Source organism: Myotis nattereri, assembly GCF_964212035.1.
Source record: "Myotis nattereri genome assembly, chromosome: 19".
NCBI lineage: Eukaryota > Metazoa > Chordata > Mammalia > Chiroptera > Vespertilionidae > Myotis > Myotis nattereri.
Window position 1 is genome coordinate 18043822 of NC_138095.1, and position 14851 is coordinate 18058672.

At 53.1% G+C, this 14851-nt stretch overlaps 1 protein-coding gene across 1 annotated transcript in view; it reads right to left on the reverse strand.

Annotated features, from left to right (window-relative positions):
• NFRKB (nuclear factor related to kappaB binding protein) overlaps positions 1-14851 on the reverse strand; it is a 31102-nt gene that overhangs the window by 5263 nt on the left and 10988 nt on the right. Inside the window, exons 8-24 of the mRNA XM_081113981.1 lie at positions 14532-14605; positions 13212-13296; positions 12442-12622; positions 12087-12195; positions 11540-11666; positions 11253-11318; positions 9059-9138; positions 8906-8952; positions 8026-8086; positions 7540-7714; positions 5553-5659; positions 5188-5311; positions 4901-4980; positions 4546-4766; positions 4178-4448; positions 3378-3590; positions 453-1220 (exon numbers count right to left, since the gene is read on the reverse strand). Coding sequence (XP_080970107.1) covers positions 453-1220; positions 3378-3590; positions 4178-4448; positions 4546-4766; positions 4901-4980; positions 5188-5311; positions 5553-5659; positions 7540-7714; positions 8026-8086; positions 8906-8952; positions 9059-9138; positions 11253-11318; positions 11540-11666; positions 12087-12195; positions 12442-12622; positions 13212-13296; positions 14532-14605 — 2789 coding nt within the window. The remainder of the gene's footprint in view (positions 1-452; positions 1221-3377; positions 3591-4177; positions 4449-4545; positions 4767-4900; positions 4981-5187; positions 5312-5552; positions 5660-7539; positions 7715-8025; positions 8087-8905; positions 8953-9058; positions 9139-11252; positions 11319-11539; positions 11667-12086; positions 12196-12441; positions 12623-13211; positions 13297-14531; positions 14606-14851) is intronic.

Sequence of the window (14851 nt, forward strand, 5' to 3'; positions counted from 1 at the left end):
AATTCAAAGTAAACATCATTACATAAAAGGGTACGGTCTTTTTTTTTTTTAGTTTTATTCATTTCAAACAGGCCGAATCCGGCCCGCGGGCCGTAGTTTGCCCACAGCTGATCTAGAATAACCCCCACGACATCTCTTTAAATAAATAAGGCAAACCACAGGGCAGCCTATAGACTGAGGTCTCTCACAGGACTTCTTAACTGTGTCTGTATGTATGAAGATGCTCTGGGAAAGGCCTAGAAGGACAAAGGCCAAACACCCACAATGGGAGAGCTAGAGGGCGTGAAAGAAACTTTGTACTTGACTCCCTGAACTGTTTTAATATTTTCCAAGAATGTATGCGTGTCTACTTTCACACATTTGTTTGGGTCACATGGTGACCCAGACATTCCCGTTCCTAAGAGGAGTCCCTGGCGGAAGGGCTAGCTGTGCCGCGCCCCAATGGTACTCACAGCCTGGGACGTGGAAACCACCGTGGTGCTGACGGGCACCTGCCGCACCGTGGGGGCTCCCGTGGCGATGCTGATGGGGGTGCTGGCGGCCCCCGAGGCCACGGCCACCGTCTTAGACACGGCAGCGTTCATGCTGGGCAGGGACACCGCTGACGTGTGAACAGTCCCGGACCCGCTGGCCACCGAGGACCCTGGCTTGGCGTGGGCTGCCACCGTGATGGTCTGGCCGGCCTTGGGAGGCATCACGCCCAGGCCCTGCACGATGCGGATGGTGGCAGCCGGCTTCGCTTCTGACGAGGCCACGGTGCTTTTCCCTTTCTGCTCGGCCACACTCACACCGAGGGCGGGCATCAGGCGAAAAGCTGACCCCGAGCCTTCCGCCGGCTTGAGGTCGGGCGTCACTTTGACCACGGTGGTGCCAGTTGGAGTGGACGCGGGGGCACTGGCGGAACTGGCCTTGGCAGGGCTGTCCGTGGCGTGGACGGGGTTGGAAGTGACGTGTAGGGTGGCGGAGATGCCTTTGCCTGCCGTGCCGCCTCCTGTCCCGAAGAGGTCCTGGGTCAGTTTGACTGTGGTCACCTGGGACTTGGCCAACGTGGCCATCATGTCCGGTGTGATCCGCAGAACCGTCTGGCCTTTGGCATCTGTGGTGATGGAGGAGGGTGGCAGGCGCAACACATCCTTGCCCTGGATGCGGAAGTTAGTGGCGGTCAGTGGGATGCTGCTGCCTGTCTGGGGCTTCACACCAAGCTGCCCCGTGATCGCCACCTGGTGGGGAGAAACGGCACTGACCGAGGGATCCCCAGCGCGGCACTGGTTACACCGCACAGTTAGGCAAACCTCCGTTAGTGTTTCATGTATTTCTCTAACTTTTCATTTTTAGAAATGATAAATATTCACAAAAGAATAGTGGAACAAACCCATGTACCTATCTCCCAACTTCAATAGTTACCACTTTGTCAGTCTTGTTTTATCTACCCTTCCCTGTGTTTTTGTTGTTTTTTTGAGGGGGGGGGGGAGAAGAAGAGGAGTGGGAATATTTTTAAGTAAAATAATAGATAGCACTTTGCTGATCAATACTTCTGTACATATCTCCAACCTAGACAAGGGCCTTTTAAATTAAAAAACAGGCACCTATTATGACCTAATAATACATATTCACATTTCTGCAACCGTCCTAAAAATGTCTCCACTGGGAGAGCAGCAGCGTGGCCAAACGCCATGTGTAGTAATCGCAGCCCTTCTGGCCTCGGGACTTTCTCTGTCACATGAGCCATTTTCCCCTCTCTGCTGGACCACCACCATCCAGGAACGCATTTCCCACCCTAGACCACAGACCCTCGCTTCACCCCCATCTCCCTCCCCAGCTCACTCCACTGGAATCTCCACTGCAGCCCCTTCCTCTGCTCTCTTCAAACACAGAATTACTCTGAAAAGATTCTACCTTCACATCTCCATTTCCTCGCCTTACGTTCTCTTGAACACATTCCCAAAAAGGCACTAAGCCACTGGACCCCGTCAAGTTCACTCATGACCTACCCCGGGCAGTGGTCAGTTCCCAGGCCTCCCATCACGCATCTGGCACCCCTGGTGCACGCACTGACTGGAGCACCCCTCTCTCTTTCTTGCCTTAGTCTGGCGCCTGTGTTTCCATCTCAGAGAAGACCGTCACTATCTGCTCAGTCACTCTAGCCAAAACCCATGGCCTCCCTTCTCCCAGACCCACAATCAAACCAGAAAATCACACTGACTCTACCTTGAACCCTACATTCAGAACCCAGCCCTTCTCACCCTGCGATGACCATTTGCAGGAGGCCAGTGTGACCTCTCCCCGGGACCACTGCCACGGCCCCGACCTGGCCTCCCTGCTTCCGCTCTTGCCCCCTAAAGTCCACTCTACACAGCAGCCAGGCCTTCCTTAGTGTAAAACCAATCAGGCCCTCCTGCGTCACAATCTCAGTGGTTCCCCATCACCTTCGAATTAAAATCAAAGTGCGACATGATTGAACCTCTCGAGAAACCGATTTCCGACACTCCCGCACTTGCTCACGAGGCCTCAGCCACACAGGTTTCCTACTGGTCCTCAAATATATTCTTGACTCAAGATGTTTTCACTTGCTCTGCCCATTCCTGGAATGGCTCACCTCCAGCTGTCTGTCATACAGGGCACTTTCCGCCTCACTCCTCTCAAACACCAGCTCCTCCAGGCCCCCTGATCGCCCCAGCTGACAGCACATGCGCTCTCCCTCCCGCTACTGTTTCTCACCTCCCACACCTGCCCCTGGAGCGCCTGCCTGTCTCCCAGCTCCACGGGAGAGTGGGCTCCACGAGGGAGGGACTTAGTCTGTGCAACATACCACGAAATCCCCAACACTGCGGACAGTGCCTGGCACACAAAAGGTTCTAATAAATATTTAATGAAGAAAAATGCTCCTTTATCATTCTGTGGTTCCATTTCAGCTGTAAAATGGGGATAAGTGCCTGCCCCACGGTGTTCTGAGTATTAAATTATTTAATGAGTATAAAATGCTTGGCACCGTGCAGGCAATAGTTGCATTTGCCCAATTCTTGGAAGTTCAATGGTTAGCCTTGCATATTCCCAACCACGAAAGCACAAACATACGCGTCTACGAGTGGTAAACTGAAACGCCGATAAAGCATGTAAAGTCAGACCCCAGGATTTTAACTCAATCAATCTCCTCCAAACCCAGAAGCTCAGCTACTAAACGCTGAATTAGATGGAAGGAGCAGAGGGATCTCTCAGGCACCTGCAGGGCCGGCACTGCCCTCGGTGGGAACTAGAACCTGAAATACCTGTGAACTAAGGGTCACGGTCACGAGTTGCCGAGCTCTGCACTGCCCGAGCTCTGCACTGTCCGAGCTCTGCACTGTCCTCTGCTCGGGCCGGAGGACGGACCCACCTACCTGCTTGATGATGTTCTGCCCGCTCACATTCTGGATGACAGCGGCTGTGGACGTGCTCGGAGCAGAGCTCCCGGGGGAGCTGGTGGCTGGCTTGCTCGCAGGGCTGGTGGTGGCAGGGAGACTTGTCACCGTGAGGCCCGTCTGCCCGGCTCCCGGCCGCTGCACAGTGGCGGTTGCAGTCTGAGCTTTGACTGGGACGGTGGCCATGACTGTCTGGTTCAGAGCATGAGGCCAAGAGCTTAATTAGAGACTGAGATGCAGACCAGGCCGCCCCCACCCAAGAAGGGCGCCTCGGGAAGTGCTCCTAATGGAACAGTGCTCAACCCTCACCACTCCCTAAAGCGGACGCTGTGAGGTTCGTGCTTGGGTGTAGCATCGTTAATTTTCAGAATGCCTCCACATTTAACACCTCACTCCTACACCAAGGACAAATAGCATACCCATTTTACAGTAGAGGAGACTGAGGCAAAGGTAAGACTTTTCTCTAGGATCACACAAGTAGCTAGTGGCATGGCTGAGACTAGAGGCACAAGGGAAGGAGCCCGAGATTTCGGATCACAGGTCTGGATTTAGCTCCAGCTCTACGAGGGGCCTAACGTTACCATCCTGGGTAAACCAACCAACTTCTCACAAGTTCTGATGCTCAACGTGTCAAGTACAACTTCCATTAAAGCACAGCTCGTAAGAACACTCCCCAGCTGTGGACAGTAAACGAGCTGGAAAACACAGCAGCAGCAGCAGCTTACCCAGCCTGCCCACGGCACCCACTGCCCACCTCTGGGCCCGCGGTCCCTGCTTACCTGGGGCATGACTTTGGTCTGCGTGGCGGTGGCCGGCACGCGGATCTGTGGCCCTGCTGGAATCGGTGGCAGTGTCTGTGCTGGCCCCGCTGACTGCTGGGTAACAGCAGGAAGGCCAGGCTGGGCCACCACCCGTACCTGCGGGAGTCCCGCCGAGCCGGAGTGGCTCACGACGCGGGCAGCGGCCTGGGAAGTCGGCGGCGTCTGGCTGGCGGCTGGGGAGAGCATGGTTCCCAGCTGTGGCATCGTTGGCGAGGAGACCAGGAGAACGCTAGGAGGGAAAGTGGGGACACAGGAAACCACGAGCTCAGGATGCGCCCACGAGAGGACGGGGAGGGAGAGCGCGGGAGGAGAGACGGGGAGCTCACCCGGAGCCGGATTTCGCAGGTTCTGGGGCGGTGGTCGGGCCGCTCTTGCTGACTGCCGGAACGGGCGGCGGGGAGATAGGCGTGGCGGGCAGGGCCGGCGTGGTGGGCGTCACAGGGGTGACGGGGGTGGGCGGCATGCTGGAGTCACTGAGGCTCAGCTGGCTCTGCTCAGAGGGGCCGCTGCTGAGGGCCTTCAGGGAGCTCTCCTTGCTACTGGACTTCTAGGCAGGAGAGAGAGATCCACGCGCAGATTTAACACGGGGGCACGGAGGCAGGCTCGGCCTGGCTTCCCGGGGCTCTGAGCCTCGCCGCCCGCCCTGCAACCACTAAGGCGGGCTCTCGGCTGGCCACTTACCACCTTAGAGGAGGGCTTCGGCTTCTGCTGAAGGGCTTTTCTGGCTTTCGCGGCCGCTGCTTGCGCCTGGTGAATCCGCTCTGTGAACGAGAGTGACAAGCGTCAGCCACTGTTTGACCTCAGCACAGTACGGAGGTGGTTCCACGAAGAGCCAGGGCCTCGCTGGAGGGCCAAGTCCTGCTCTGCGCTCCTGTCCTGCCCAAACGCCAGGGAGAAGCATCATGGACTGGGGCAGGAAGTCAGAGCATCCCTAGTCCAGCCGGACACCCTGCCCGGGCCTCACGCACCGAACTCTTCCTCGCTCCTGTCGCGGTGCAGGTAGATCCACAGCTTGCGGCCGATGTCGTACTTCACACAGGGGTCCTTCTCATAGTGCAGCCGGTCCAGGGCCCCGCTCACCACCGTGTTCACCTAGCAACCAGGACAAAGGGGATGAGGCCCTAAGACCCATGGGAGGTGGAGCAGCGGGGTCGAATCTGTGCTTCACTAACAGCAAGGGTCTTAGGTTAACACTCTTCACGTGACACCCTTCTCTCCACTTCTTCATTCCGTGTTTTTTTTTTTTTAATTTATGTTACTATATTTTATATCCTCATTATTTTCCGTAATTCCTTTCGAGAACAAAACAAAAAGAATCTCTTCTCCATCCTACCTGAGTGCTGGTGACATCTGGTGCAAGAAACTGGGAGTCCTTGAGCAGCTCGCAGATCTCTGCCCGCGTGCCCTCGCCGTTAGGCAGCCGAGCTGCGGCATCTCGAACTGATGGCGTCGGAAAATGGAAAGTCCAAGAATCAAGCAGAGCTACTCCTAGGGACACCCTGCCCTTCTTGCTCTGGGGGGTGACATGCCCTGGGGTGTCTTCCTCACTCAGCGTTGGGTGGACACTGCCCTCTAGGGGCCGTTCCCTACGTGTACACTCTTCACACTCAGCCGAGACTGAACATGACACCCAGGACTATCCAGAGGTAACACACCATACACTGGCAGTGCTGTGATGCTGTAACAGACTCAGATATGTTCATACCACCTTACAGCTGCTGCAGACGACTCCAAATACCACTTTCATGCATCACTACTTGGAAATTACAGAAGGTGTAAGACCTGCTGCTAGATCTGATCAGTTAATCTACACTAATAAAAGAGAAAAATGGTAATTGGCGTACGGCGATACCGTTTTCATTGGCTAATCAGGGCTATATGCAAATTAACTGCCAACTAAGATTGGCAGTTAACTGCCAACTAAGATGGCTAATTTGCATATATAGGCACAATGCAGGGAGGCGAAAGGGAAAGCAGGAAGAAGCCCCCTGCCACTGACAGTGATCAGAAACCCAGGGGGGAGGTAAGAGCTGGGGGGCAGGGCAAAGGTGGCCCTGGGGCCGCCTTTGCCCTGCCCCCCAGCCATGATCGGAGAATCAGGCGCCTTTGCCGCCCTGGCCAGTGATAGCAGGAAGTAGGGGTGGAGCCAGCGATGGGAGCTGGACACGGTCAAAGCTGGCAGTCCCAGGAGCTAGGGGTCCCTTGCCTGGGCCTAAAGCGAAGCCCACGATTGCGGCGCCCCCCACTGCCACTGCAGGTCCCCGCTGCCTGGGCCGGACACCTAGGCCAGAGGCGTTAGGCCTGGGCAGGGGCGGAGCCTGCAACCGCGGGGAGCTGGGTGTCCCCTACCCAGGCCTGACACCTCTGCCGGAGGCCTCAGGCCTGGTCAAGGGGCCGATCCGGTGATTGGTGATCGGAGGGTGATGAGGGTCAACTCCTCTGGCCGAGGCATCAGGCCTGGGTGGGGGGCGGAGCCGGGGATTGGGGGGATATGATGGTCCCCTTGCCCAGGCCTGAAGCCTGGGTCAGAGGGGTCAGGCTTGGGAGGGGGGTGGAGCAAGCCATCAGATGGAGATGGGGGTCCCCTGCCCAGGCATGATTCCTGGGCCAGAGGCCTCAGGCCTGGGCGGGGGCCAGAGCCAGTGATCGGGGGGAAATGGGGGTCCCCTGTCCAAGCCTGACACCTCTGGCGGAGGCGTCAGGCCTGGGCAAGGGGCTGATCAGGCGATCGGAGGGTGATGGGGGTCAACGCCTGAGGGCTCCCAGTATGTGAGAGGGGCAGGCTGGGCTGAGGGACACTCCCCTCCCCCCACCCAGTGCACGAATTTCGTGCACCGGGCCCCTAGTATCATAATAAAGACACATATATTTCTGCACAAGAAATTTGTTTTAATATTTTGACAACTACTTCAATATGATTAGTTTCTCTTGTAACTCTATGCATTTTGTTTTCTGCATTTAAAGCATAATTCTGAGGAGGGTCCATAGGTTTCACCAGAGCCAAAGATTCATGACACACACATAAAGGTTAAAAACCTCATCTTGAAAGGAACAATAGTGTGGAGGCAGCAAATGCCTATACTTGAGCTCACTATTTAGCTGGCCTGGGAACAATTAATTCCTGAATAAACTGGAGCGCAGAAGTCAGGAAAGAAACACGGATTCCCGATAAACCCCTGGGGGGAGGACGCCCCTTCCCAAACACCAAAGCTTCCTGAAGCTGCGCCGGCCCCACAGCTGTCCTGTGCAGTGGGGGCGGGGGGGGGGGGGGGGCGGGCGTGAGGAGTACAGCTGCCCAGAGCAGCGGCGATCCCACCTACCGAGAGAGAGGATGGTGACGTAGGCGGGCCGGTCGGAGCGCAGCAGGGAGTGCTCCCGAGCCTTGTTGAGGGAGGTCTCCTTGTCAAACACGCCCTTCACGGGCCCCACCACGGACTCGAAGCCGTGCATCCGGAAGGTGAACGCCTTGTGGGGCTGGCTGTACCGGAAACGCTCCTGTCAAGAGGAAAGGCCACGCTCCTAAGTCAGAATCAGTGGGGTTCCCTCCAGCGCTCCCACCCAATGAGGAGAGATTAAAACGAGGAGAAACAGGCTATTCCACTAGGACCACTGAGCCGACGCCAGTGGGAAAGGGACGGCCCCCAAAGCCCTCCTCCCTGGCAAAGGGACAGGAAGGTAAGTGTAACTACTCTGCCATCTGGAGGTAAAGATCATTCAAACACCATGGCTGCCCCGAACAAACAATCCCACCGCAGGGATCCCAGGCGAAAGGGCACAGAGATCCCCCTGGGCTCGGGCTGTCTTACCTGCTCCTGGAACACCCGTTTCTCCTCCCCGGTGCTGGGCCGCACCACATAGTCCGTTCTTCTGGAACATAAAGAATTCGGGCAATCTAAAAAAAGCCGAACTCACAGGAAGAAGCGGGGAGTAGAATGGTGGTTACCAGCGGCTGGCAGATGGGGAAACAGGAAAATGCTGGTAAAGGGCACCAACTTCCAGCTATGAGAAGAGTAAGGTCTGGGGATCCAGCGCATAGCACGGTGACTACAGTTCATAACACTGATTTGCACACTTGAAAGTTGCTAAGCGAGACCTTACCACACAAACATATACATCAACTGGTAATTCTGTGAGGTGACGGATGTGTTAACCTTACTGTGGTACTCACTTCACAATCTATACATGTATCAAATCAACACACAGAATTACATGTCAACGGTCTCTCACAAAGCTGGGGGTAAGAGGACCACCCCAGACGGAGAATGGTCACGTGAGATGCTGTGACATGAAGGGCTCAGGGCTGGAGGCCAAGAGGCCTACATGCTAGTCCTGTCCCTAAGCTCCGGCCAGTCACTCAGCCTCGTGCCTCAATTTCTTTCTAGGTGAAGCGAGGAGGATGGACTGGATGAATCACGCTCAAACGGGAACGGAAGGAGGGGAATTCAGGGGGAAAAGCATGCCCACCTACAAGGCAGATCACATCCCCCTCAGAAACCCTGCTGTGCGTCCCCTCCCCGACCCAGAACCCTCTCCTCGGGGAGCCTCTCTGGGTGACGGGAGTGGTGTCCTCAGGTGTGCTGGGGCAGGTGACAGTCCGCGGGCCCCCAGGATCTCTCCAGCCCACGACAACTCTAACAGGTTAAGATATGTCAGAAAAGCCATGGCAGCAGGTAGAGTTATACTCACACCCGGGGAACAGGCGTGGTGGCGTCTGAGCTGTCCTCGTTTTCTTGCTGCGGAAAAGGAAAACATGAACAGGTATGTGGACTACAGGATTCTGGCTGACGCAGGGCTCTGGACGCCCCGTCAGGAAGGCTGACATTTCTGTACAAAGCATACCTTGCAGAGGGCCTGGTCTTTGGTTTCGAGCCAGAGTTGGAAGAGGGCAGCTAACTCCTTCTCGTTGTCTTGGGACTGGCCTGTTAGGAGAATCAAAAGGCAAAAAATAATGAAACCAACCAGGGCTTTCCTCGGGATCTCACTGTCTCCTCACGTGCTGTATCTGCGAGAGAGAACCCGTCAGGACCTGCAGCATCGGCCTTCGCAACAGAAAGCATCTGGCCCACAGGCTCACGATATTTACTAGCTGGCCCTACAACGTGTGCCACGCCGGCCCACCGCGGCCGACTTCAAGCACCGCCTGACAGCGGGAGTCGCCTTCCCTCTCCCCGGTCCTGAACTCAGGTCATTCTGATAAGAATCGCTCTTACAAGAAATTCTTCACTTCCTCCATGTCCACAAGTCCACAGCCTTTATCTTACTGAACCTTCTAGTAACAGTCAAGGCTAATGACCACTCCCCAATTCTTAACTCTCATTGCTTGGCTTCCAAGAGTCAGCTCTCTCTTATAGGCGCTTCCTCTCCACGTGCTCCCTCTCCGCCTCCTCTCAAGGCTTAGTCCTCGACCCTCTTTCCTCCTCGTTTAGCACCTTCCCCCTATGCCTTTGACTTTAAATGATATACACACAAACACACACACACACACACACGCCAACAGCTCTCTACCTCGACTCCAGTCTGGGTTCTAAACCCATATATACCACTGACTGTTCAGTACCTCCACTCAGATGCCTCAAAGGCAGCTCAAACTCAGCACATCCCAAACTAAACGCATGACCTTCACCCTCACCATGTCCGGGCATCTTCCACAGCCGCCTACCTCCATAAACACCACCTTCAGGCACGAAACACAAACCTAGCAAAGGGGTGCTTGCCTGTGCTCTTCTTTCACCCCCACAACCAAGTCATACCAAGCCCTGTGGCTTCTCCACCTAAAACCTTCTGAAATTTTAGATCCAAGTATCTCCATCTCTGCACAGGCTGCGTGATCATTTTGAACCGAACCTTCCCTGGCACCACGGAGCCACTGCCTCCTCCACCTGGAACGCCCTCCCTGCCATCGGCCGGCCTCCTCCCAATCACCACTGATATCTCTGCTCATACATCACTTCCTCAGGAAGGTCCTCCCGGGTCCCGACCACACCAACGCCTCACTGTAACTTCTGTCCTTTCGGGACTCTTCCTTACAGAATGGATAAGCCTGTTATGTCACTTGAAGGACTACCTGTTCCCCAAACAAACCTTAACCCCCATGAGGGGAGCGCACTGTCTGTAACTTGCAAACCAGTGATGGCGAACCTCTTGAGCTCGGCGTGTCAGCATTTTGAAAAACCCTAACTTAACTCTGGTGCCGTGTCACATATAGACATTTTTTGATATTTGCAACCATAGTAAAACAAAGACTTATATTTTTTATATTTATTTTATATATTTAAATGCCATTGAACAAAGAAAAATCAACCAAAAAAATGAGTTCACGTGTCACCTCTGACACGCGTGTCATAGGTTCGCCATCACTGCTGCAAACCATTATACCCCCTAGCACCTGACACAGTGCCTGATGCCTAGAAGCTGAACAAATGTAATGGATGGATCGACTGCATCTCTCCATATATATCCTCATAGACTGTGAAAGAGAGTAAAGAGAAAGAAAGGTTCATGGATATCAACATGAAACCAACACTGATTTTCCTCATCACCATCACCAGGTAACGGTCACCAAGTTACTTCAGGGGCACGCTACACAGCTTACACAGTAAGTGGAACTTTATAAACTTAAAACAAAAGCAAGGGCCCCGTGCCTTAAAAGCAGCTTATTCGGAGCTGCCTGGCATCTTGCTGCACATTATCCTCCATAGCCAGTCCCAGTTTTAGGAAAGAAAAATAACTACATTATTACAAATTGACCTAAAACCGTAAGTACAATTAATATAAACGCATTTAAATTTGGCCAGCACCGGAGTGCATCGTAATAGAAGGGCTATTCCACCCCAGCCCGTGAGCCCAAATCCACTGGAGGGGGTGGAGGGAGTGAAATTTGGACCCCGAGTACAAAAGGGATCCGGAAGGAGTCTTCTTCTGACAGCATAAGATTTACCACTGCCCTTTACTGACTGGAAGGCAAAGGAAGCTGAGGGGAGGAAATGAGAGAGCGAAGACCTAGTGTCACGGGTAGGTCATAGGAATCACTTACCAAGCAATTTCCACTGCTGGGTTTTCTCCTTGAACTCAACAAATGGAGAGAAACTGGAAGGCACGGCTGCAAGAAATGGATTCCATGAACAAGCCACACAGGTCAGAGTGCGAAACTCAGAATAGTGACTGTCCCCGAGTCCCTGAGTTTCACAGAATCAGGCCTCCAAGGCCGGCACTGTGCAAAGCCATGATGGTTCAGCCAGTAAAGCTGCAATTCACTATGAGAATTAATTAGACAAAGGGGGCCAGGGGAGAACACTGACCCTCCAGAAAAAAGCACCTTACCACGGCTTTCTCCAGCAAGATACTGCAGGGCTGGTAGCACCAGCTCCGCCCAGTTGGGGGCTGCAGAGAACCAGCTATTGAGGGAGCTGGCCGGAGAGGACTGCCAATCCAAAACCCGCTCCTCCAGCTGCAGGAAAGCAAAGGCAGAACAGTCAGGGTCCTGTACGACACCAGCCACCCCAAGACGGCCACAGCAAGCTGGGTGGATCTGTCCAGTCTGCACAAGCCACACAGCAAGGCAGCCACAGGGCTCTGGGAGCGACCCAGAGCTCTTCTCAAGCTGTAGACCGGGGTGGGGAACGTCCAGACCACGGGCTGTCTAAGGCCTGAGAAATCATTAGGCCTGGCCCTGCCAAGGCATTAGGGGTGAGTTAATTAAACGCTAGACCAAATAGAGCAGGCTACTTTTAAGTTGGTAATTTTGTATGTTATAAATATCCAAATGGCACTTGGCAAAAAAATAGGTTCCCCACCCCTGCTACAGAACATTAAGATTTTCTACGATTTGAAAACTCTGATTCATATCTGTCTTTCCCACAACTCTTACCACAGGAAGGCTAGACTGCCCCTCCAGCAGCAAGATCTCGAGGAGGAGAGAGAAGAAGCTGGAAGAGATTTCATTGATTCCCAGGCAAGGCTTGAGGTCTTCCAGAGGCCTAATGGAGGAGGAAAATATAAGAACGAAAAGGACCAAGAACACATCCCCAGGTGGGTTAAGCCCTCCAAGCCTCCTGTCAATCACAGAAGAGTTCAATCAAAGGCCACACTATGCACTTGCTCGAGTAGAACCCCGGGACCCTGGGCTTATGGTTCAACACCAACCGGGCCACCCCCAGCACCGGTACCGGGTCACCCTTCAGCCTCGTCCTCCGCCCGCGCGGTCAGCTCTGTGGCTCACTTACTCCTCCTTGATGGCAGGCACTGCCAGCGGAGACGGAGCCTGTGAGAGGGGCGGGATCCCTTCCGTCCCGCTTAAGGGCTCAGCCAAGTCCTCTGCTTCTGATTTGATCACTTTTATTTTCTTCTTCTTCCGCTCCTCTTTTTCCTTAACCTTTTTTTTAAGGACAGCCAAGTCATATAGGGCTGCGAAGAAAAGGCAACACAAATCATAGAAGTGCATTTTCTACATCCGGGGGTGTGGGGGTCTCATCTGCCTTTATTTTCTCAGGCCCACCAGCCAAAGAAAGAAGAGTCTCAAAAACGAGACATTCAGGTTTGTTTCCCAAACCCCAAGAGTGATTTACAAATTAACTTTAACAGTTATTCAGGCATCGATGATCTGTTGTTCTGATTCTATATTCACTTTCCACCTATAAATCCACTAGAGCAGTGGTTCTCAACCTTCCTAATGCCGCGACCCTTTAATACAGTTCCTCATGTTGTGGTGACCCCCAATTTCATTGTTACAAATTGAACATAATTAAAGCACAGTGATTAATCACAAAAACAATATGTAATTATATATGTGTTTTCCGATGGTCTTACGTGACCCCTGTGAAAGGGTCGTTCGACCCCCAAAGGGGTCGCGACCCACAGGTTGAGAACCGCTGCACTAGAGGAAATAACCAAAAAAGGTTATCAGCAAGAAGAAAGCTGTGATTTCTCTTTTTTTCAACATGTACACGGGTTCACGGAATTTAGCAGCGCGGCCAGATGATGGCTGCTCACTTACCTGCTAGAGAGCCTTTCCTGCCAGCGTTGACACGAGTCATGATGTCATTGAGAGTCAGGTCCCCTGTCAAAAGGTCCGGGTGATCCTAGATGCAACACCCAGAGATTTGTTATGGAGGCCCAAATAGGGAGCCAAAACTGCTTGGGGTTTTGGCAATTTACCTAACAGATAAATAGATGCTACCTGCAACCTAAGAAAAGCATGCTGAATTAAAACTATAAACATAAAAACTGCTCTTCATAACGAGGCATAGGAGAACCCAGGGCCAATTTTTCTATTGTACGGCATTTGCAGTTTATAAAGCTCTCTCGCATTCCTCACCTTGCGTGCTCTTCAAATAGTCTTGTTAAAGATCATATTTTACAGCACGGGTGGGGAACATTTTTTCTGCCAAGGGCCTTTTGGATATTTAGAACCTCATTCGTGGGCCATACAAAATTAGCAATTTAAAAATTAGGCTGCCATATTTGGTCAAACATTTAATAACTCACCTCTAATGCCTTGGCAGAGCCAGACCAAATGATTTTGCAGGCCTTATATGGCCCCAGGGCCCAACATTCCCCACCCGTTTTACAGTCTGAAAATGGGACTCAGAGAAGGTAAGGGACTTGCCCAAGACCACAGAGCAGGTGGGGAAGACAGTCAGTTCTGACTTCCACTGTGGGAGTCTCCCCATCTCGCCACCTGCCTTAGGCGAACTGCCTCCTCTTCCTACTGTGCTCTCTGGCGTGGCTACACTGGGATCACCTGGATTCGGTGGAGCTTAGAAACAGGCAAGAGCGGGCAGAGCACAGGATGACCTTGGCTCAGCCGCTGAGTAGCTGTAGGGCCAAGAGCAAGCTCCCGACCCTGTAAGCACTGGTAAAATGGCTATGATTCAACACCGGTCTTAAGCAAAGATTAAATCAGACACTATTGTCCGCTGGTTTGGCTCAGTGGATAGAGCGCTGGACTGAAGGGTCCCATGTCCGATTCCGGTCAAGGGCACATGCCTAGACTGCAGGCTCGATCTGAAACAGGGGGCATGCAGGAGGCAACCAATCAATGATTCTCCCTCTCATCACTGACGTTTCTCTCTCTCTCACCCTTTCCTTTCCTCTCTGAAATCAATAAAAATATAAATAAGTAAAAATAAATAGTCAAAGCCCGTGTCTCCTCACACCTTTCGTGTGAACTAGCGTCTATAGTTGTCCTGCCCTCTAACGATAAGGAAAGGAAGCAGAAATAAGGGGGTGACTACCTCGATGTTCCTCACAATAGCCAATCCGGAGACGTGCCATTGAAGACCGCTAATGAGCACACACCCGGCCCCACTCTTACCGGTTGATGTTTCCGCTTCTCATGGTGCTTCTTTAGCATGATCTTCAGGTCACTGTCCCCCAGTTCTATCTTATCTGAGAGGAAATGAACCAAACCACATGCACTAGGGTCATTCACCAGGTGATGCTGACATTTAAATCTTTCTGGTCACCTGTGATATTCAAAACGAAGGTATTTCTCTGAGCCTCCCTCCTGCGGGCTGTGTACTACAAGTACCATCAGTCTTGAAACCGTCGCAGGGTCAACTCTTCAGTTTTTCTATACATTGGTCCAGGGGTCCTCAAACTTTTTAAACAGGGGGCCAGTTCACTGTCCCTCAG